This window comes from Panthera leo, chromosome D4 (assembly GCF_018350215.1).
Source record: "Panthera leo isolate Ple1 chromosome D4, P.leo_Ple1_pat1.1, whole genome shotgun sequence".
Classification (NCBI taxonomy): Eukaryota; Metazoa; Chordata; class Mammalia; order Carnivora; family Felidae; genus Panthera; species Panthera leo.
The window spans coordinates 66,578,117-66,599,839 of NC_056691.1; the positions used below are offsets into that span (position 1 = coordinate 66,578,117).

A 21,723-nucleotide genomic window follows, 5' to 3' on the forward strand; every position below is an offset into this window, starting at 1 on the left:
TCTGTCGCTCTCTCACAAAAAAATTAACTTAAAATTTTTTTAAAAAAAGATGTTTTAATTTGCTTGTTTGTCTCAGTTTAGTATGAGGAACACAGTTTGCTGTCTGACTCTTGGTTACCATTCTGGTGATTATTTCTTCCTTATAGTCTATGTATAAGGAGAAGAAAGACAACTTAGCTAAATAGTAGAATCATTTTTTTCCCATGCCTTTTCAGTTCCATGCCTTTGTTTTGGCTCTTTGATCATCTTAGTGTTAATCTCTTTGGGGGACTTGGATAATCTGATCAAAACTGGAAGTATGAAATCTCTCTTTAGAAAACTGCATGTGAATTTGCACACCAAATTTTGCTTATGGTTTCAACAGGGACACAGATTTCACCAAAGATCAGAATCCCAACTCTGCACACTAACTTTGGTGATCACTCCTGGGGGTGAGGTTATCATTCATATGCTGATAATTCTGCCGTCTCTATCTCCTGTCCGATTTCTCTGCCAGAACATTCCAGCCAGCTGTTTAGGCTCACTCAGACACTCCACAGACACTCCAGACTCAAACTGTCTACAGTAAGAGCATGATCTTTATCTCTTCGAACTCTATTCTTCCTCCTCAGATGTAGGTCTTCTCAAACAGAACAGGAGTCCAAACCAGAATGCCCTGACCACGCTAGTCTAAACCAGATCATTCTTTTTTTTTTTTTTAATTATTTTATTATTTTGAGAAAATGAGAGAGAGAACGTCGGTGAGGGGCAGAGAGAGAGGGAGAGAGAATCCCAGGCAGGCTCTGCACCAATGGCACAGAGCCCGATGTGGGGCCCGAACTGGAAGATCATGACCTGAGCTGAAATCAAGAGTCAGATGTTTAACTGACTGAGCCACCCAGGCACCCCTTAATTTTTTCCTTATCATTCTTAATTTCTTCCTTTCTTAATTTTTTTCCCATAAATAAGCATCATGCTTAATTTCTTTCTTTCCTTCCACATAGAATCAGTCATCAGGTTTTCCTAATTGTGCCTAAATGTTTCTGAAATCTCATTTTCGTCCCCATTCTCAGCCTAGCCCAAGTCATCTTCTCTTGTAGAGATTCAGCAGCCTCCTCACCAGTCTCCTGACTTTCTCTCTTGCTTGCCTTTAAAAAATGCCCCACGTGACAAATGGTGAACCTTTAATGGCTCCCCGGTGACTTTAGGACAAACTCCAAACTTTCTGACGTCTTGGATACCACCTGTGAGGCCTGCATGATCTAGCTCCAGCTTGCCTGTCCAGCCATCTGGTTCTTCATCACCATCCACCTCCACCATCCTGACATTCTTCATTTTCTCAATTATGCTGTGCTGTTTCTCACTTTTATGTCTTTGCATATTCTCTTCCTTCCTTGGTCCTGCCTCCTTTCCTCCACACCTTGCAAACTCTGACTCATTCTTTAGGTCCTGGCTTTAGATTTCCCTTCTTCTGGACACCTATCCATTCATGGGGCCCTTTGGATGCATTTTCTTATTCTCTTTTCTCTGCTGTAGCATTTATGCACTTTTGCAATTACCTCCCTACTCTCTGGACTATAAATGCTGGGAAGGGAGACACTTGTTTGTGTTGGTCTCATTTATCACGGCATTGCTTGTGCTTATTTAGTCCTGTACCTGGCAGAGGTATTTGATAAATTTCTGTTGAATATTTCCTTCTACCTAAAATATCGTCTTCCTTACCTTTCCTCTACCGCCTGCTCCACTTGGCAAAACCTTATACAGTTAACATCCATTTATTAACTCAACAAGTAAGTAAGGAACTCCTTCTTCATTCCAGGCACTGTTTTAGGCACTGTGGATATAGTGATGAATAAGACAGCAAATATCTCTGCCTTTTGCGAGCTGATACTCTATGGGTGTAGACGGATAATTAAATAGATAAGTAAAATATACAGCGTGTTAGTGAGTGTAAGTGCTAAGGAGAAACAGAAAGCAGGAAAGATGGATGATGCACATCAGAGTGGAGAGATAGCATTTTATTTATTTTGTTTTTTTATTATGAAAAATTTTTTAATGTTTTATTTTTATTTTTTTAATGTTTACTTATTTTTGAGAGAGAGCGTGAGTGGGGGAGGGGCAGAGAGAGAGGGAGACACAGAATCTGAAGTAGGCTCCAAGCTCTGAGCTTTCAGCACAGAGCCCGATGTGGGGCTCAAACCCACTAACTGTGAGATCGTGACCTGAGCCGAAGTCAGACGCTCAACCGACTGAGCCACCCAGGAGCCCCTTTAATGTTTTCTTTTTGAGGGAGACAGAGTATGATCAAGGGAGGGGCAGAGAGAGAGAGGGAGACACAGAATCCAAAGCAGACTCCAGGCTCTGAGCTGTAACACAGAGCCCCACATGGGGCTCAAACTCACGGACCACGAGACCATGACTTGAGCCGAAGTCAGACGCTCAACCGACTGAGCCACCCAGGCACCCCTATTTAAAAAAATTGTTTTTAATGTTTATTTTTGAGAGAGAGAGACAGAGCATGAGCAAGGAAGGGGTTAGAGAGAGAGACGCACACACACAGGATCTGAAGCAGGCTACAGGCTCTGAGCTGTCACCACAGAGCCTGAGAGATGGCATTTTATTTTATTTTATTTTTAAAAAAAATTTTTTTTTAACGTTTATTTATTTTTGAGACAGAGAGAGACAGAGCATGAATGGGGGAGGGGCAGAGAGAGAGGGAGACCCAGAATCGGAAGCAGGCTCCAGGCTCTGAGCCATCAGCCCAGAGCCCGACGCGGGGCTCGAACTCACTGACCGCGAGATCGTGACCTGAGCTGAAGTTGGACGCTTAACCGACTGAGCCACCCAGGCGCCTCGAGAGATGGCATTTTAAATTTTTTTTTAATTTTTTTTTTATTTAAACGTTTTTATTTATTTTTGAGACAGAGAGAGACAGAGCATGAACGGGGGAGGGTCACAGAGAGAGGGTGACACAGAATCGGAAGCAGGCTCCAGGCTCTGAGCTGTCAGCACAGAGCCCGACGCGGGGCTCAAACTCACGGACTGTGAGATCATGACCTGAGCCGAAGTCAGACACTCAACCGACCAAGCCACCCAGGCGCCCCGAGAGATGGCATTTTAGATAGGCAGCTGGGGGAGGCTTTATTGAGAAGGTGACTTTTGAGGCAAGACTGTAAGCAAGTGAGGGGGCTACCAGTAGCTCTGCTGGTCTCTGGAGAAAGAACACTCCAGGCAGAGAGAAGTGCTAAGGCCTGTAGGAGAGAGTAAGGCGAGTAAGCCTGAGAGCAAGGAACAGAAAGAAGACCTTGGGATGTAAGGTGAGAGCGGTAAACCTCTCAGAGTGTTGCTGTCTTACTCTGATTCCTGGGCTTCCTCACAGTTGGAATCTGTCTTCAGCTCTCAGTGCTGTGAATTTACCAGAAATGATCATGGAAGTTTCTCTTCTTAGCAGTTACCTGTGAACCTATGGAAGTGCTATAGTAGAAGGCTGCAGGCTGGTCAGTGCCCTTTGGAGGCTGGTGAGGTATGTGCTGAGGCATCTCTATAACAAGTGCTACCTCTTTCTCGGGACATTTTTGCCTTCTTTTTTTTTTTTTTCAGTTTATTCATTTGGAGAGAGAGGGAACACAAGCAGGGGAGGGGGCAGAGAGAGAGCGAGAGAGTGAATCCCAAGCAGGTTCTGCACTATCAGCACAGAGCCCGATGCGGGGCTCAAACTCACGAACCATGAAATCATGACCTATACTGAAACCAAGAGTCGGACGCTTAACCGACTGAACCATGCAGGCTCCCCTTGCCTTTTCCTCACTAGGATTGGGAGGCAGTGGGAAAGTGGGGCGTTGGTGGCCTCAACCTCAGGGGTCACGTTGCCCATAGTTCAGCTCCGCCCTTTTCTTCTGTTTCCTGGTCTGTGTTCTTGACGTCTTGGGGACATGGTGAACATTGCACAATTCTCTCAGCCACTGTGTAGAGTTACAGTTTTGAAGACCAATCACTGCTTTCAGCTTGTTTCTCTCTTTCCCCTTAGCTTGTTGCAGAAAGTAGAGGGCAGGCGGGGTTTTAGTTAATTGTGTGTTGCATTAGTTGGTGTTGGGTTAGTTTGGGTTTTTTATTGGCTTTAGTGTGCAGACTCCATACCTCTGTCCTTGTGTAAAGCACAGCCTGTCATGGGGCAATTGGGCCCCACCCCGGGGTTTGGGGTGGGGGGGGATGACTGGACTTGCCTTGCTGGCACCCCACGCAGGAAGTAAGAGGCCTCCTCTGGGCACAGTTCCACTGCGAGTGGAGCGGAGATCTAGGGCTCTCTGAAGCCTATATTTAGCAATAGGAGATGCCTCTGCCAGGCTGTTGTGTTGTTCCTTTTGGTGTGATTCACTAATGGCAGCATACTCTGTGGAGAGGGGCTGTAAATTGTAAATTGATATGAGGTAATAATTGGCAAAATGATCAGACTCCATTTTTATTCTCCTCTGGGGAAAACACGTGTTAGGAATCACTAACGCAGAGGCGACGGACAGAGGGGTTTTTCAGCCAGCTTTCCAGCTTTAGTGCTGCAGTGCTTCCGTCCTGATTAGAGAGGACAGGAGCCAAATTTGGCAGGAGGTGGCCAGCAGACTGGTATCTGTTTGCCACTCTTTACTCCAAAAAGCCTTGCCGCAGAGTTGCCATGGCAGCAGGAGGCAACTGAAGGCAAAGGCTCAGCTCTGGAGCAGCGCCCCCTGGTGGCCCAGCCTTCCCCTCCCTGGCCTTGAACCCAAGGGGCTGGTCACACGGCGGGGGGGCTCCGGGTGCTGTGGCTGTTGAAAGCGCATTCCCTAATGTAGTGGAGCTGTAAGGTCCTTCAGCTGTAAGGATGGCTGCCTCTTCTGTCCCCTGTTTCTCCTTGGGCATAGCCCTTTGATGTCCGATCCTGTAGTCCACCTTATCAAATTATTTGCTGTTCCTTAAATATGCTCTTTCATGCTTCTATACTTTTCTACATGCAGTTTTCTCTGCCTAGAACGCTCCCTTCCCCATCTGTGTGGAAAATTCCTACTCATTTCCAAAATGTGGCTTCAATACTGCCTCCTGCTCCGTAGTGCTTCCTCTAACCCCTTATGCTCTGTGCAGAATTACACTGTTTCCTCCACCATCTCAACCTTGCCTCATAGCAGAAATGACTGTTTTTGTTTCTTCTTCTCTAGACTGTAAGTTATTTGCATTTAAGAATTGTTTTTTTTTTTTTAATGAATTTTGTGTCTCCAGGAGTAGACTCATAATAACACTTAGTAGTGTTTGTTGAATGAATGAAGTGTCTTTGTGTCATCCTTTTTAATCCTTATCATGGGAGGGTTGCATACCATGTGGAGGACAGTACCGTGTTGTGTCCACGTAGGGCTTCAGAATCCTTGCTCTGGGGTTCCAGAGGGTTTAATCGGCGCCTGGGTGGCTTAGTTGGTTAAGCGTCCAATTTCAGCTCAGGTCATGGTCTCATGGTTCATGAGTTCGAGCCCTGCGTCAGGCTCTCTCCTGACAGCCTGGAACCTGCTTCGGAGTCTGTGTCTCCCCCTCTCTCTGTCCTTCTCCCCCTGGTGCTCTGTCTCTCTCTCTCTCAAAAATTAATAAACATTAAAAAAGTAGTTGGATGCTCAACCGACTGAGCCACCCAAGTGCTCTTCACTTTCCATTTTAAGTTGGAAGAGCAGTGGAGGAAAGAGCAACACTGGGGAGTCGGGCGCCCCAGGGTTCAAGTCATCAGGTCAGTATGGCTTTTGGTTATTTGTCCAGCTTGTCAGTCTCAGTTCCCTTTTGTGGAATTAGGATGTGTGAGGACAGTGCCTAAGATACTTTGTGGCCCAAAGTAAATTCCCAGTAAATCTTACTTTCTCTACCTTGCCCTGTCTTCCTTGAAGAAAATGAAAGCAAAATAGAAGTGTAAAGCAGTTTTGAGCCATCTCTGGCATCGTTATCTGCCTCAGCTCGCTCTGTGTTCACCGCCTTGCTCCGAGCACAGCTTTAAGTCACCTCTTTCTGTGCCTCTTGTCCCTTTTCCCGACATTCCATGCTTTAGTGCCCTTCCTTTGCTTTACTGCCCTGTTTTCATCTTTGGTGCATCTGTCCCCGTGAGTTTACTGTGTACATAGACATTTTATTTAGAACTCTCTCCTGTCCTGTCTTTTTGGGGATAACCTGTATTTCAAGAATTTCGATTTGAAATGAATTTATCTGTTTCTCTCCTTCAGTAGTTCCCAGGAGCTGTCTTGACTGTGATACATAGTTACGTGCCTTACCTGCTAGCCTCTATAGTGTTCGCTTCACGGGTTAGTCTTAAGCATTTTTCGCTGTTCCTCTTAACGTTGAAGTTCCAAGCTCGCTTAGGCTGTTTTGCAGATCTCTTTGCAAATGTGTTCTTCTCAGTACCACGTGGTGATGCTGCAGGCCCCTGTCCTGTGTGCCAACAATGCCTGCAGGTATCTGGGCTGTTCAGTTTGTGAAGTGTTTTTCTCTTCCTTCCCTTTTAATCCCACTTTTGGTAGTTGATTCATTCCTGCTCCTCTACAGGACGTGGAACTGGAAGCTGAATGAAAATTTGCTTGGGTTTCTCGGTTACCCATGACAGTGGCTGGCTGTTTGTAAGAAGCCTTTTGGGAATGTTTTATGGCCTCCTACCTCGCATCTTGTGCTGTCAGTTTAAAAAAAACCTACTTATCAGTAGATTTGTTAGTTAATCTGGTCTGTCAGTGCCATGCTTACTTGAAAGTTGGCTATTTGTCTCCTTTCCAAAAAATGGAATTGCCGCATACAGTTCATTTTTGTTTGATGTGAAAACTGAAACTAATGTAAGGATTTATTTACCTGACTAAAGGGCGTTTTTCAATCAAAAGGCAAGAAGGGTACAGTTTTAATGAATCATAAAATTTATCTGTTCGAGACATGCATTTTTCCTACTCTGTAAATATTCAGTGAAATGCCATTTAGTTAAAATTTAATTATATAGGAACTTGCTGCCATGGATTGAATTGAACTTCAGAATGCTGGAAACAATATTGTAAGTTAATATAGAAAGGTTACAATGATTTATTGTTTTGTAGGAAATATTTTGGGAATAGAGCAGGTCGTACATGGGATGACACTCAGAAGGTCTAGGTTTGAATTCATGCACCTTCTAGCTTTCTTGGGCTACATAGTCATTCTCTGTGGAATGGTAATGGTTACAAAATACCTTTTTTTTTTTTTTTTTTTTTAAAGTTTGGTGGTTTGTAGTTTATCCCTGACCTTCATGCTGGGTTCCTCGTCCCTGGTGCTTCTCCTGTGTGCAGTGTTACTCTACCTGCAAATACCTCTCAGGCCCCCATCCCCCTGATGTACACACTTCTTTTTTTATTATTATTTAATTTTTTTTTCTGGTATCCTTTTATATATTGTCCATTCCAGCATATGTATTGACTTGATCTTTTTGCTTTTCCGTTTTCTCACCTAGTTCTTATATTTGGTTATATTTCCTGATTTGAATCCCATTTTATATAGCAGTAGAATTTAACAATGTGGGAAAGGCTGTTGGCAGAGAGACAATTTCATAAAACCTTCCACGGACCCAGGCGAATGGAAACCAGCGCTGGAGGTTCTTTACCTCCTGTCTTGCATGAAAACATTCCTGCTTGTTTCCCCTCTGTTGATCCATAACGTTAGACTTCGCTTTTCTTAGTTAAGAGTATTTCTTTTGGGGCAAATGATAACATCTGCAATCTTTATCATCTTTTCTACTTTTTAACATTTTTAAAAAAATGTTTATTTTTGAGAGAAAGAGTGAGAGAGAATGAGCAGGGGAAGGGCAGAGTGGGGTGGGCAGAGGATCCGAAGCAGACAGCAGGGAGCCCAACCGAAGCAGGGTTCCTGAGAACCCCACACCGAGAGATCATGACCTCAGCTGAAGTCGGACGCTTAATCCACTGAGCCACCCAGGGCCCCTACGGTTTAACATTTAAAAACAATCTGTTTCAGGGACGCCTGCGTGGCTCAGTCCATTGAGCGTCTGACTTCAGCTCAGGTCATGATCTCGCGGTTCGTGAGTTCGAGCCCCGCATCAGGCTCTGTGCTGACAGCTGGGAGCCTGGAGCCTGCTTCAGCTTCTGTGTCTCCCTCTCTCTCTGCCCCTCCCCAGCTCATGCTCTGTCTCTCTCTGTCTCAAAAATAAATAAAACATTAAAAAAAAAAAACCCAATCTGTTTCAGTGTAATTTCTGGTTAATCTTCCTTTTCCTGAAACATGAATGTACAGAACACAAAAGGGATAATTTAAGATTTGAGGATTACTTTGTTGATATGTAATCGACCTTTTTAATAAATGATATTTACTGTAGTTATCTCACCTCAAAAGTCATTTCATTTACTAGAAAATGAGAATTCTGAAAAATGAAAGAAAGAAAATTAAAATCACTTTATTCTAACATCCAGAGATGACTGCAGATAAAATGTTGGCATAATTCCCTCTAGTCTCCATTCAACATTATGTATTCAATTGTATGTAATTTTACAATTCGTTTTTATAATTACACATTAATTAGCAAAAGTTTATATTTTGTTTTTATAATTTTAAATTTTATATGTAATTATATATTAGCTAAAGCTTATACGTAAACTATAATTCACACTATATAGCACTATTGGAATATTCTAGTAACTTTTAGGGCACAACCTTGACCAAAAAAAAAAAAAAAAGAAAAGAAAGAAAACAAATTAATTATCTAAAAAACTAAAATAGATAATTTCTAATTATAAACTACATTACAAAAATGTAAATATTAGAAAAATACATCATGACAAATAGGAGTCCTGCAATTCCTCCAGTCCTCACTGTTAACAGTATGTTTTCAAACAACCTGTGATTAGATTTCTGAATTGTTTGTTCATCTTTGATAAAATTTGTGAAGGGTATGGATGTTCTTTGCTTACAGGCTTGGTCAAATTAGGCAGTGAACCAGAATGTGTTTTTGCAAAATAACATCTCAATATTTTTCTCCATGCTTTAGGTATGTGTTCTTTTTGGATCCATGCAATCTGGACTTGATAAACCGGAAGATCAAGTCCGTAGCGCTGTGTGTAACAGCATGTCCACGACAAGAACTGAAAACCCTGAGTGATGTTCAGAAGTTTGCAGAGATAAATGGTGAGGCATGAGGCCGTCCAAGTCCTCACCCCGGTCACTTACTCCCACCATGACATACTGTATGTTTGCATTCCAGTATAAATTTGTGCCGGTGTTAAATAAATCACCAAGGAACCTCAAAACGAAAAAGGGAATTGAAAGTCCTCCTGGACTTCCTTGATAAAAAAGATTATAGTCACCTGGGGAGCTTGTTAAAACTCCAGATTCCTAGGCTCCCCCCAGGGAAATTCTGACTGAGTAGGTCTTTGGGTTCTGGAAACTTGTATTTTTTTACAGATGTCTCATGTGATTTTGATGTAGCCTGTTTGAACATTTGGGAATGACTAGACTACTTTTTGTGAAATTGGTCTTTTTTTCTTTTTCTCTTCCTAAATACGAATTAAAAATTTTTTGATTAGTGTATTTTATTTTTGTCCCTGGATAACAATGTAATATATGTCTGTTACAGGAAATTTGGAAAATTCAGGGAAAAGAAAATGAATACCAAAAGTCCACCATCTTTCAATTGTGTTGGTGTGTTTTGCTTTTTTTAATTTAATATTATCTCATAACCATTTTTCTAAGAGTAAAGTTTTGAGAAACTTTGAGGTTAAACATATGGGAATTAGCTGAGAAAACAAGCATAGTCAATTTTCTAACCTAGCTCCGCTCCCTTGGGTTTCTGATTTCCAGGTACTATCCTCAGTTCCCTCTGACTCGCCTCAGTTCTCTTCAGAGAATGTTATTTTTAACCTCTCTTCCTGGAGGGCCACAAACTGATAGCCTGTGTTTGTGAACTTCCATGGGGTTTCATGTTTACGCTCTGTGTGTTGGAGTCCTCAGAGCTGCCTCAGCCTCGCCTGGTTTACAGGCTGGTTCTGGCTCCTTGGAACAACGGCTGACTCAGCATCCGCCTGGTGTCACTTCTAGCTGGGCAGAGAGATAGCCTGGGAACGCAGCTACACACGCACCCCTAAGCAGCCTCAGAGTCTTCCTGAGGGGGTTGCTGGCCTTTTGAGGGCAGAAGGACTGCCGCCTTCTAGACTGGCAGTGTTCCTGTCACTACTGCTCCAGGCCTCAGTGTAAGGTAGTAGGAAGCACATGAGATTAATACGACTCTGGATTCTACTTCTGCGGCTGTCGTTAACTGGTTCTGTAATGAGGGACAGAGAGCGTAGCCTCTCTGAACCCATATTTCCTCATCTGAAAAAAGTGGATTAAAAACAACGCCCCCATCATAGGATTGTTGTGAGGATTTGATGAGATGATGCACAAATGATTGGCACTTGGTGGGCACTAAATAAAGAGGTACCAGCGACTCTTCAAGATCTCATTTATTCCCACATGATATCCTCACACAGACTGATTGGCTGTGTCTAATACTAGAACTGTCGGCCCTGTCATTATCAAGTTTCTTAGGGAGAAATGAGTTATCCCTTACGGGTTTTTCTGAAATCTTAGGCAAGGTGAGCATACGTGGTGCACTTTGGGAGGTGGTGGTGTTGACTTGGCTTTGGAGTATAGGCTCTGGAACCAGATTATCTGGGTTCAAATGTTGGTCCTACCACTTACGAGCCATGAGACCTTAGGCAAGTTACGTGATCGCTGGTTGCCTCAGTTTCCCCATTTGTGAAGGAGATAATATTTGTACTAAAGCTGCCTCACAGGGTTGTTATAAGGACCTCAGACATGAAAAATGTTTAGAAGAGTGTGTGGCAAATGGTAAATTGCCAAAAAAAAAAAAAAAAAGTATTGGTTACTGCTGTTATATTATTACTATTAATGTTATTATTCCCCCAATGGAAGGTTATAATCTTTCTGCCTCGAGTCTCTCTCTGCTTCTAGCCCCTGACATACTGCTGCCATATTAACATTGATAGAGCTTTAGTCATGTTAATCCCTTACTCAGAAGCCATCAGAGGTCACAAAATAAAATAAAACATTATATATCTTACCTTGGCATTCAAAGCTATAATCTAGTGTCAAACTATCTTCTAACACGTTTTCTTGAACCCACTGGGTGTGAGTCTTGGTCCCTTGAACCTGACATGTCAGCTGGAGGGCCAGAAGAGAGTTAGTTCCTTGTCGACTGTATTGCCTGCTGTGATGATCCACTGGGGAGAAATGCCCCATGCAGCCTTGCTGGTATGTTTATTTCCAGGTCATTATCCTTCTAAGTGATTATGATACTGAATATGGCCTATTAAGGCCAGTTTATAAGACCTTTCTGGTGAGTTTTGCAGCTTTGTTTTTTTCACAGTCTTACACAAAGCAGGTGTTCAAGAATATTAATGAATAAATATTATTCCAGAAAACAGACTTCTTAAATTGGTGCCTAACTACACAGGCACCCTTAGGCTTTTCAGGCAGCTGTTTGCAAAATAAGTCAATGTGTTAGGCATAAAAAAAAAGTATTAATAATGGCAGCATCAAGAAACACAGCAGTGGAGGATAGAGAAGATAAATATTTAAAAGGGAATAGAAAACTATGAAATTATAATAGAGAAGAGAGCCTTTGGTGGTGGGATATAAGTACCTTTATTTTAATAGTAACCCTAGGTTGAAAATTTTTAATTTCTTAAAAAAAAATCTGGATTATTCTTTGGATTGGTGACTTAAAACTGGGCCTGGTAAGGGGTGCCTGGGTGGCTCAGTCAGTTAAACATCTGACTTTGGCTTAGGTTATGATCTCATGGTTCGTGAGTTCAAGCTGCGCATCGGGCTCTGTGCTGACAGCTTGGACCCTAGAGCCTGCTTCGAATTCTGTATCTCCCTCCCTCTGCCTCTCTCCTGCTCACACTTTGTTTCTCTCTCAAAAATAAACATTAAAAAACGTTAGAAACAAAACAAAACAAAACTGGACCTGGTAAGATTTAATTCCAGTGTTACTGTATCTGAGAGAATTCTTTGTCTGTCTTTTTGCATTATCTTTTTTCCCCTTCTTTGTCTTTCCATCATTTGAGGTGCACATTGATTCGGAAGGAGCAGATGGTTTTTATAGTTATTTGTATCCACACGTTGTTAACAGCTACATTTCTGTTAGAAAATGCACAGGCCCTTTGACCTCACTTATACACATCAGAGAGGAATGTCTTCAAGAGCTAATTTAGGTTTAAGTGGGGAATTTCCAAATCTGTAAGAGGGAATTGCTCAAAATCCATGACAGAGTCTGCATGTAAGAACAAACTCCAAAGCTCTTAGAAGAAAACATAGGGGAAACCTTCATGACGTTATACTGGCAATAATTTCTTGGATATGAACTGAAAGCTCAGTCAACAAAAGAAACAACATAGGTAGACTGGACTACATCAAAATATAAAACTTCTGTGCATCCAAGGACACAGCAGCATGAAAAGGTAATCCATAGAGTAGGAGAAAAGATTTGTAATTCATTTATTTGATAAAGGGTTAATACTCAAAATATATAAAGAATTCCTACATCTCAACAAGAAAGAAAGAAACAAACAGACAAATAAACAATCCAATTAAAAAATGGCCAAAGGACTTGAATAGACATTTCTTCAAAGAAGATATATGATGGGCCAATAATAAGGACATGAAAAGATGCCCAACATGCTAATTGTATGGGAAATGCAAATGAAAACCATAGTGAGATACCACCTTACACCCATTAGGACAGCTTCTATTGAGAAAAAATCACAAACACCACAAAACAGAAAATAACAGATGTTTGTGAGAGTACAGAGGAACTGGAATCTTTGTGCATTGTTGGTAGAAATATAGAATTGTATGTCTGCGATGGAAAAGAGTTTGAAGTTTCCTTAAAAAATTAAAAATAGAATTAACACAGAGGAATTTTAGGGCAGTGAAAATACTTTGTATGATACTATAATAATGGATATATGTCACTATATATTTGTCCATGCCCATAGGACATACACTAAGAGTGAACCCTTATGTAAACTATGGACTTTGAGTGATGATGATATGTCAATGTGTAGGTTCATCAGTTATATCAAATGTACCACTCTCGTGGGGGATGTTATAATGGAGGAGGCTGTGCATGTGTGGGGGCAGGGAGTATGTGGAAAACCATTGTACCTTCCTCTCAATTTTGCTGTGAACCTGCTTTAAAAAATAGTCATTTAGAAAATAGATTATCATGGCTCAGAAATCCCGCATTTAGGTGTATATCCAAAAGAACTGACAACAGGATTTCAGAGAGATATTTGCACACTTCATATTCATTGTGCCATTATTCATAATAGCCAAGAGAGGGAAGCAACCTAAATGTCCACTGATGGGATGAATCGCTAGAGAAAATGTGGTATGTACATACAATGGAATATTAGCCTTAAAAAGTAAGGAAATCCTGTCATATGCTACAACATGGATGAACCTTGAAGTTGTTAGTCTAGGTGCAATAAGCCAGTAACAGACAGATAGGGTGATGGTTTTCTCTGGCTATAGAATTTCAGTTTTGCAAGATGAAAAAATTCTACAGATCTGTTCGATAACAGTGTGCATATAGCTAATATGACTATACACTGAAAAAATGGTTAAGATGGTCAATGTCATATTACGTGTTTTACCACAGTTTTTTTAAAAAGGAAGGATATTCTGATACATGCTACAATATGGATGAACCTTAAGACATTGTTAAGGGAAATAAGTCAGTCACAAAAGGACAAATACAGTATGATTCCACTTATATGAAGTACTTAGAGTAGTCAGATTCATAGAGACAGAATAGGATGGTAGTTGCCAGGGGCTGCAGGGTGAGAGGAATGGGGAGTTAATGTTTTTTGAGGAAAGAGTATGAATTTTGCAAGATGGAGAGTTCTGGAGATAGACAGTGGTAATGGTTGGACAACAATGTGAATCTACTTAATGCTACCGAAGTGTATACTGAAATAGTGTTAAGGTAGTAATTTTTTTATTATGTGTATTTTACCATAATTAAAAAGATGAAAGAGAAAAATCCTGTTTGGGGTAGTAACTTTTTTTTTTTCTAATTTTTTTAATGTTTATTTTTGAGAAAGAGGGACAGACAGCATGAATGGGGAGGGGCAGAGAGAGAGAGGGGAAACAGAATCTGAAGCAGGCTTCAGGCTCTGAGCTGTCAGCACAGAGCCCAATGCGGGGCTCGGACCCATGGATTGTGAGAACATGACCTGAGCTGAAGTTGGGTGCTTAACCCACCCAGGCGCCCCTGGGGTAGTAACTTTTTAAATGATAATTTTAAACCTTATTTGAAAACATAAGGTAGGGGCACCTGGGTGGCTCAGTGGGTTAAGCGCCCAACTCTTGATTTCAGCTCAGGTCACAATCTCATGTCTGTGGGTTTGAGCCCCACATCAGGCTTCATGCTGACAGCACAGAGCCTGCTTGGGATTCTCTCTCTTCCTCTCTCTTTGCCCCTCCTCCACTCGCGTGTATGTGCACTCTCTCTCTCAATAAATAAACTTTAAAAAACTGTAAGGTAAAATAACATTTTTCTTACCAGACAGGAAAGATAATACAAATCATTTTCAAAGAGTTTTAAGTTTCCATGACAACATTTGAGAGTGCTTTTTTAGTATTTACAACTATCCATTTGTATGAACTTTTATTACCTTTCCAAATTATTTAAAATCTTTTAAGGGAAAGCTAACTTAGGTTCCTAGAATAATGTTTGTAAGAAATGTATTTATTAGGAAACAAAATATTGCCTTAACTCTTTCTTGTAGACAAGAAAGAGGAGTTGTTTCTTGGACCCTGAGGTTTGTAGAGCGCCTCTGTGGCATATGTCTGACCAGCACAGAAAATTTGGAAGAAGTAGCCGGACACTGGATTGGTTGTGTGGAGATGCTGCCATAGTACAAAGAGCTGTAAGAGGCGAGCAGAAGAATTTAGATAAACGTAAAAGTCGAAGTTCTGGTATGTGAGTTGTGTGGTAGGTGTGCAAGTATACAATTTGTTAGTCTGTTTGTAGTTTTTATATGATATAAATATAAATATGATGCTAGAGAATAAATTAAAAATTGCTTTTGAAAAAGTAAAATTGACAGGGTGCCTGGGTGGCTCACTTGGTTAAGTGTCCGACTTCAGCTCGGGTCATGATCTCGCAGCCTGTGGGTTCGAGCCCCGGGTCGGGCTCTGTGCTGACAGCTCAGAGCCTGGAGCCTGCTTCGGAATCTGTGTCTCCCTCTCTCCCCTTCCCCTCAAAAAGAAATAAACATGTAAAAAATTTAGAAACTAAAAAAAAATTAAAATTGGCAAGTATCACAAGGACTCTGTACTAAGCGTCTCTGGTTCCTTATCATCTTCTGGCAGTAGTGTGCATGAGTTTCCTGTGGGGCAGGATCATGCTCTTCCTTTCTGAATATCCAGGCCCTACCTCACATAGGAGCTCTTCATGTTTTTTGAAAGAAGGATGGATCGGGCTGCTCTCTTCCTCCCTATTGACACTTACTAATTTCTCATTCTCTCAGCACACTGTATCCTTTGCTCGCTTCTGAATCTCTGCCCGTTGCCACCAGCGGGTAAATTGTTTAGCTTCATTCTAACCAGAATTGACGTGAACCTTTGTTTATCTTCTTATTCATCTCTCAATAATCCATCTTATTCATTCATTTGTCTTTCCTAACCATACTATCCACCAGAATATTCATAACCTTTTCTTTTCTTGAGCCCTCTTGTTTTTCCTCTTTCCTAACCTTGTACCCTCCAGAGAAGACTGCAAACATCTGGTGAGAGCTTATACCTGAGTTATTCTCAGCAGAGCATGAATTCCGTCTCTCATTTTACTTCCCTCCAGTTGCTGGTGAACAGGTTTCCTTCTAACTTACTTACTTACTTACTTACTTACTTACTTACTTACTTTATTTATTTATTTATTTATTTATTTATTTATTTATTTATTTATTTATTTTGAAAACTCGAATAATGTATACAGTGCCCCTCCCTCTGAAGCCAACTTCACCTTTATATGAGATTTTCATCTGAACTCAGCCTGGCCATGTGAGGCAGTGAAGGAAGTGGGGAGAGGGAGGTCATGCCTGCTTGGACAGTCCCTTCTCTTCCTCTCTCCCCACTCTGAGTCTGGCCCATAGTTCATCCCCTTGCTTTTCTCCACTGTCCCTGTTGTTCACATCAATCAGGCTTGAGCCCTGCATTGTTTCATCATACCATTCATTGATACCCATTTTGTGCCATGCACAGAGCCAGATGCTTTGCAGGTCATTTTATTCTTTCCACTTGCAATCTAAAGTCTAAATAGCAGTTTAGAAATGAGAACAACCTGTAAGTTGTGGGCCCACTGCATGGTCTCAGTGGGTGCTAATATTTTACATGGAATAACTTATTATCTTTTACATTACTCTTATCAAACTTTTATAATATCTAATTTGTTTTCCCTAACACAGTAGTAAAATGGCAGAAATCTTATCTTCCTTGTTTGTGTCCCTTTTATAGCATGTGAGAAATCACTCCCATTAGTGAGTGCTTCTTCAGTGTACCATATTTTGTAGGAAGTCTGAGAGGTTTATGACCTACCGTTCACACCGTGTTAATACTTTGAGTAGAGCCACGAAGTGGGTGTTTTCTCAGTGATCATTGTTCTGTCTTTGAAAACCTCAAAGATTATGTGATGCATCAGATAAAATTTGTGAATATAAATAAGCCTTTGGTTATCATTATCTGGGTGTTACATTTAAAGTTAGTATCAATAGGAGTGCCTGGGTGGCTCAGTCAGTTAAGCGTCCTTCGGCTCAGGTCATGATCTCACGGTCCATGGGTTCAAGCCCTGTGTTGTGTTCTGTGCTGACAGCTCAGAGCCTGGAGCCTGCTTCAGATTCTGTGTCTCCCTGTCCCTCTGCCCCTTCCTCATTCACTGTCTCTCTTTCTCTCTCAAAAATAAATAAACATTAAAAAAAATTTTTTTAAATAAATAAAGCTAGTATCAATAGATGATCAGTATATTACCCTCTTTCTTACCAGTCCATAACAATACAGCTTAAACCACAGAGTTAGTATTGATTCTTTTTCTTATAGTGAATCAAAAGATTGGACTTGATATCATTTATAAATAAAGAAAATGATCAACCCTAGCAACTGATTTAATTGCTTCCAAGTTCAGAAACCAGCAAGGGAAAAAAAAAATCCTTACATTTGATAGTGTAATTTTAAGTAATTCCTTCATTCAACAATTAAATGGGGCGCCTGGGTGGCTCAGTTGGTTAGGCGGCTGACTTCGGCTCAGGTCATGATCTCGTGGTCCGTGAGTTCGAGCCCCGCATCGGGCTCTGTGCTGACAGCTCAGAGCCTGGAGCCTGTTTCAGATTCTGTGTCTCCCTCTCTCTGACCCTCCCCCGTTCATGCTCTGTCTCTCTCTGTCTCAAAAATAAGTAAATGTTAAAAAATAAAATAAAACAATTAATTAACACCCATCAAGTGTGTGACACAGAAACAAAGACAAGGTATGGTCCCCTTGTTTAGACAGCTTGCATAATAGAAGACAAACTTTTCATTGTCCTCCACAATACCTAGAAGTCTTGCACACAGATTTCCAAAGTCAATTCACTTAGCAAATGTTTATTGTGTGTGTAGTATGTGCCAATAGGAGTTGACAGATAATGTCACACCACCAGCTGGTTAATGGGGGCTCCTTGGGAATTTCAAATACATCCATACTTTTTACTGGTTACTGAAAATTGCATTCTTCCTGCATATATATATGTATCTATATCTATCTCTCTATATATACACACATACATGTACATATGTATGCTTTCCTAGTTAGAGAGAAAGGGGTTAAATTCATTGGACCTCACATAGCTATGTAATTTGTTTTTCATAATAAAAACTGTTCTGCATTGGGAGATTTTTATTAATTACAATTTTCTAAAGTATGTTTTCTCTTAATTTAGTATATCCTACAAATAATACTGTGATAACAAGTCAAGCAAAATTTTATTTTATTTATGTTTTGTTTAACAGAATTTTTTTAATGTTTATTTATTTTGAGAGAGAGAAAGAGAGGGTTGGGGGGGAGGGAGAGGCAAAGAAAGAGGGAGAGAGAAAATCCCAAGCAAGCTCTGCACTGCCAGCCCCGAGCCTGATGTGGGGCTCGACCTCACCAACCATGAGATCATGATCTGAGCCCAAAACCACGAGTTGGACACTTAACTGGCTGAGCCACCCAGGTGCCCCGCAAATCAAGCAGAATTTTACAGCAAGAGTTAGCCTCCAACTTACCAACCCCATTTTGTATTTTTGTTTCAAATTGGTGTTTTAGACCAGTAGTTCCCAACTAAGGGTAATATTGCCACTGCATCCCCCCCCCCCCCAACTTTCTACTCCCCACACTTAGCAGTGTTAGGAGACATTTTTGGTTGTCACAACTGAGTGAAGGGTTGCAGGGTGGGGGGAGGGTCCTGGAATCTTGTGGATAGAGACCAAGGATACTGCTAAAAATCCTGCAATGCACAGGACAGCCCCTACAACCAAGAATTGCCCAGGGTTGAGAAGTCCTGTTTTATATAGTATAATTTATAGTGAATAGTGAAAAGCAAATAAACGTTATATATAACACATAACACCAAAATAAGAGATTAAAAATAGTTATTTCATATTTTTTTTTCAATCAGGATGTCTGTCGTATGGCTTTTGACGTACTGCCTATGTACCAGGAGAGAGGGGTCCCACATATTTTGAAGACATAAGGTCCCAGTTCTCAAAAGAGTGCACTTTCTAAAAGGAGAGATGATATGTAAGCTAAAAAATTGCAAAATAATATGCTAAGTTTTATAATAGAATGAAGCAGTAAGTAGATTTGGGTGCATCAGAGAAGGCTTACTAGAGGAGGTGAGGCTTGAGTAGTTTGTAGAATTCTGCTCAAACTGAACACTCAGATGGTAGTTAGGAATGGACAGCCCATGCAGAGGGAACAGCATGTGAAAAAGCCTGAAAGCTTGTTAAACAGCAAGAATTGTAGGTAGTTATGTTTTGTTTTGTTTTTAATATTTTTAATGTTTTTTTGATTTATTTTTGAGAGAAAGAGAGCACAAGTGAGGGAGGGACAGAGAGGGAGAGGGGGACAGAGCATCAGAAGCAGGGTCCGTACTGACAGCAGTGGGCCCAATGCGGGGCTTGAACTCATGAACCGTGAGATCACAACCTGAGCCGAAGTTGGACACTCAACCGACTGAGCCACCCAGGCGCCCCGTAAGTAGTTTATTATATTAAGATGAGGCTGGAGTTCTAGGTAGAGGCCTGCTTTAGGAGAGCTTTGAAGCCAAGGAGTTGGAAATTATTCTGAGGGCAGGAATATGATACAACTGATGCCCATTTTACAAAGACCCTTCTCAAGGCTGTGTGCAGCATATAGAGGAGAAACCCTTTGGGAGAGTAGTTTGAACCAATAAGATTTTAAAGGCCTGAGATAGATAACTCATAGAAAGATTCAGTTGTCAGAACTTGGTTTCTTAAGTGTCTTGAAGGATATATGAAGACGATGGGTAAAGAAGAAGATATAGGATGACTTTCCATTTCAAATTCATGGGGATTTCATGGATGGTAGAGCCATTAACAAGGATGGAAAATACATGAAAGGAGGCAGAGCAGATTTGGAGAGTGGGTGATGGAAATGTCTTTTTTTTCCCCCAAACATGTTGTTTTCGAGGTATCTGTGCAATGTATGTTTTTTTTGCCCAGGAGCTTATTGAATATTTGTCTGATTATGATTATTAGGAATGGCGCGGAAGAAGCATTGTGGCCTAAGAGTAGAGAATTTTATTACTAAATTTGTCAGTGATTGCTTATAAGGCCTTGGAAGTATTACTTATTTTGTTTCATCTGTAGTGTTTGGAGCATGGTGATGGAAACATCCCTCTTAAGGGAGTTCTTATAAGTGATGTTGAGCTAAAGAATAAATAATTGAATATTATAAGGCACTTGAAAAATTATAGTAGTTAAACATTCTGGGGACTATAGCAACTGTTTACCAAGATAAATGTTTATATACCCAAGTTGGCGTCCTAAGATCACTCATTTTGAATAACACTGGCTGAATTGCATGGATTGCCTCTGGTGTGGTTTAGATAAGCTTTTGTTTTTGGTTTTAGACTTCATTACTCAAGTATGGTTTTCCCTGCCTTTTGCATTAGAAGAAAAACTTTGTCTTACAGTTTCTGACCAAACCTCTTGTGCTGAGTATTGTTTATACCTTCACTTAAAAAAAAACAAAAAAAAAAAAACAAAAAAAAAAAAACACACACACACCTTAAAAGTGTTCACTGAAAATGCATTAGCTAACAAACATGAAAAGAAAAACAATTGTAACATGTTTGCCATTACTGGGTTGTTTTAATGTTCTTCATTGAGGCTTCTCTCTCCATCAACCTTTTGAGCAGGAAGCATTATAAAGTTTCTTCTGATTGTTACTACTAACACATTGTAAAGATCTTTTTCTTTTAATCTATTTAGTACAGGATCTATTTAGTACTGGCCTGTGTCCCAGAATACCATCAGAGATAAGGCTATTATCCTTTCATTGAGCATTATCCTGGGAAAGTATTTATAAAATTGAACTCTGTTGCACCTGCTGACCTCCTTTTTTAAATGAAGAAAGGGTGGGGCGGAGATTATGTTCACTGAATTCAGCAGAAGCAGTGTGTTTGACAGCACTGACACAGTGCTTTAGTTAGGGCCTTTCATATTGTATAAATCGATTCCATCTTGGACTCTGAAAGAAAGAAGTTGACCATTCAGATCAGGAAGTTGATGATCACATTGGGTGCTCTGCGGTTATTGGCACAGTGGCTGGTTTTTTTTTTTCATGAGCAATCCTATAGTAGGACTCCCGGATATTTCAGGATTAATCTAAAATGTTTGCTTTTCACCGCTGCCATGTTTTCTCTAAAACTGCTGTAAATGGAATCTAGTGGCATTATCTTCAAACATGAAAGACTAATTTTAGAAGAGTTAGATATTTAATATTCATGCTTAACTTAACAACAATAAGTCATTAAAATGGTAAAGAATGTTCAAAAACAGTTTCAGAAACTTAATTTCCTAGTGAGTCTGTCTTAAGAAGCTGAAGAAACTTAAGTGCCATGTAACTTTCAAGTGTCTCTTTAAAAAGATCTTACATTGTCCAATTACTTGAATTATCTTTATATAAAATAGATGCTACATGGTTTTATGACATATGATATATATAGCCCACATATTTTTTTTAACTTTTTTTTTTTAATGTTTGTTTTTGATTGAGAGAGAGAGAGAGTGTGAGTGAGGGAAGGGCAGAGAAAGAGGGAGACACAGGATCTGAAGTAGACTTCAGGCTCCTAGCTGTCAGCATGTCAGCAGGGAGCCCAACACGGGTCTCGAACTCACAAATTGGGAGATCATGACCTGAGTCAGATCTTAACCGATTGAGCCATCCAGGCGCCCCTACAGCTGACATATTTAAATACCTGGCAGGTTTATTGCTGGTTTGGGGGCAGCATTGCTGAATTAAATGCAGGTTTGTGGCTTTTTAAAAATTCTTTTGGTTGACAGGATAAGGTATAAATGAAATAAAACCACTCTCAAGTTTGTTTGTTATCCCAGCAAATCTTTTTTCTGTAGTCTCTTCTAGCTCTTTCTTACATCCTCACATGATATTTCTATAATTAGTTC

At 40.6% G+C, this 21,723-nt stretch overlaps 1 protein-coding gene across 3 annotated transcripts in view; it reads left to right on the forward strand.

Annotated features, from left to right (window-relative positions):
* The window catches only part of SLC44A1 (solute carrier family 44 member 1), a 201,718-nt gene that overhangs the window by 85,500 nt on the left and 94,495 nt on the right, over positions 1–21,723 (forward strand). For all 3 annotated transcript variants that reach the window (XM_042912468.1, XM_042912467.1, XM_042912466.1), the window contains exon 4: positions 8,987–9,123. In XM_042912468.1, coding sequence (XP_042768402.1) covers positions 8,987–9,123 — 137 coding nt within the window. The remainder of the gene's footprint in view (positions 1–8,986; positions 9,124–21,723) is intronic.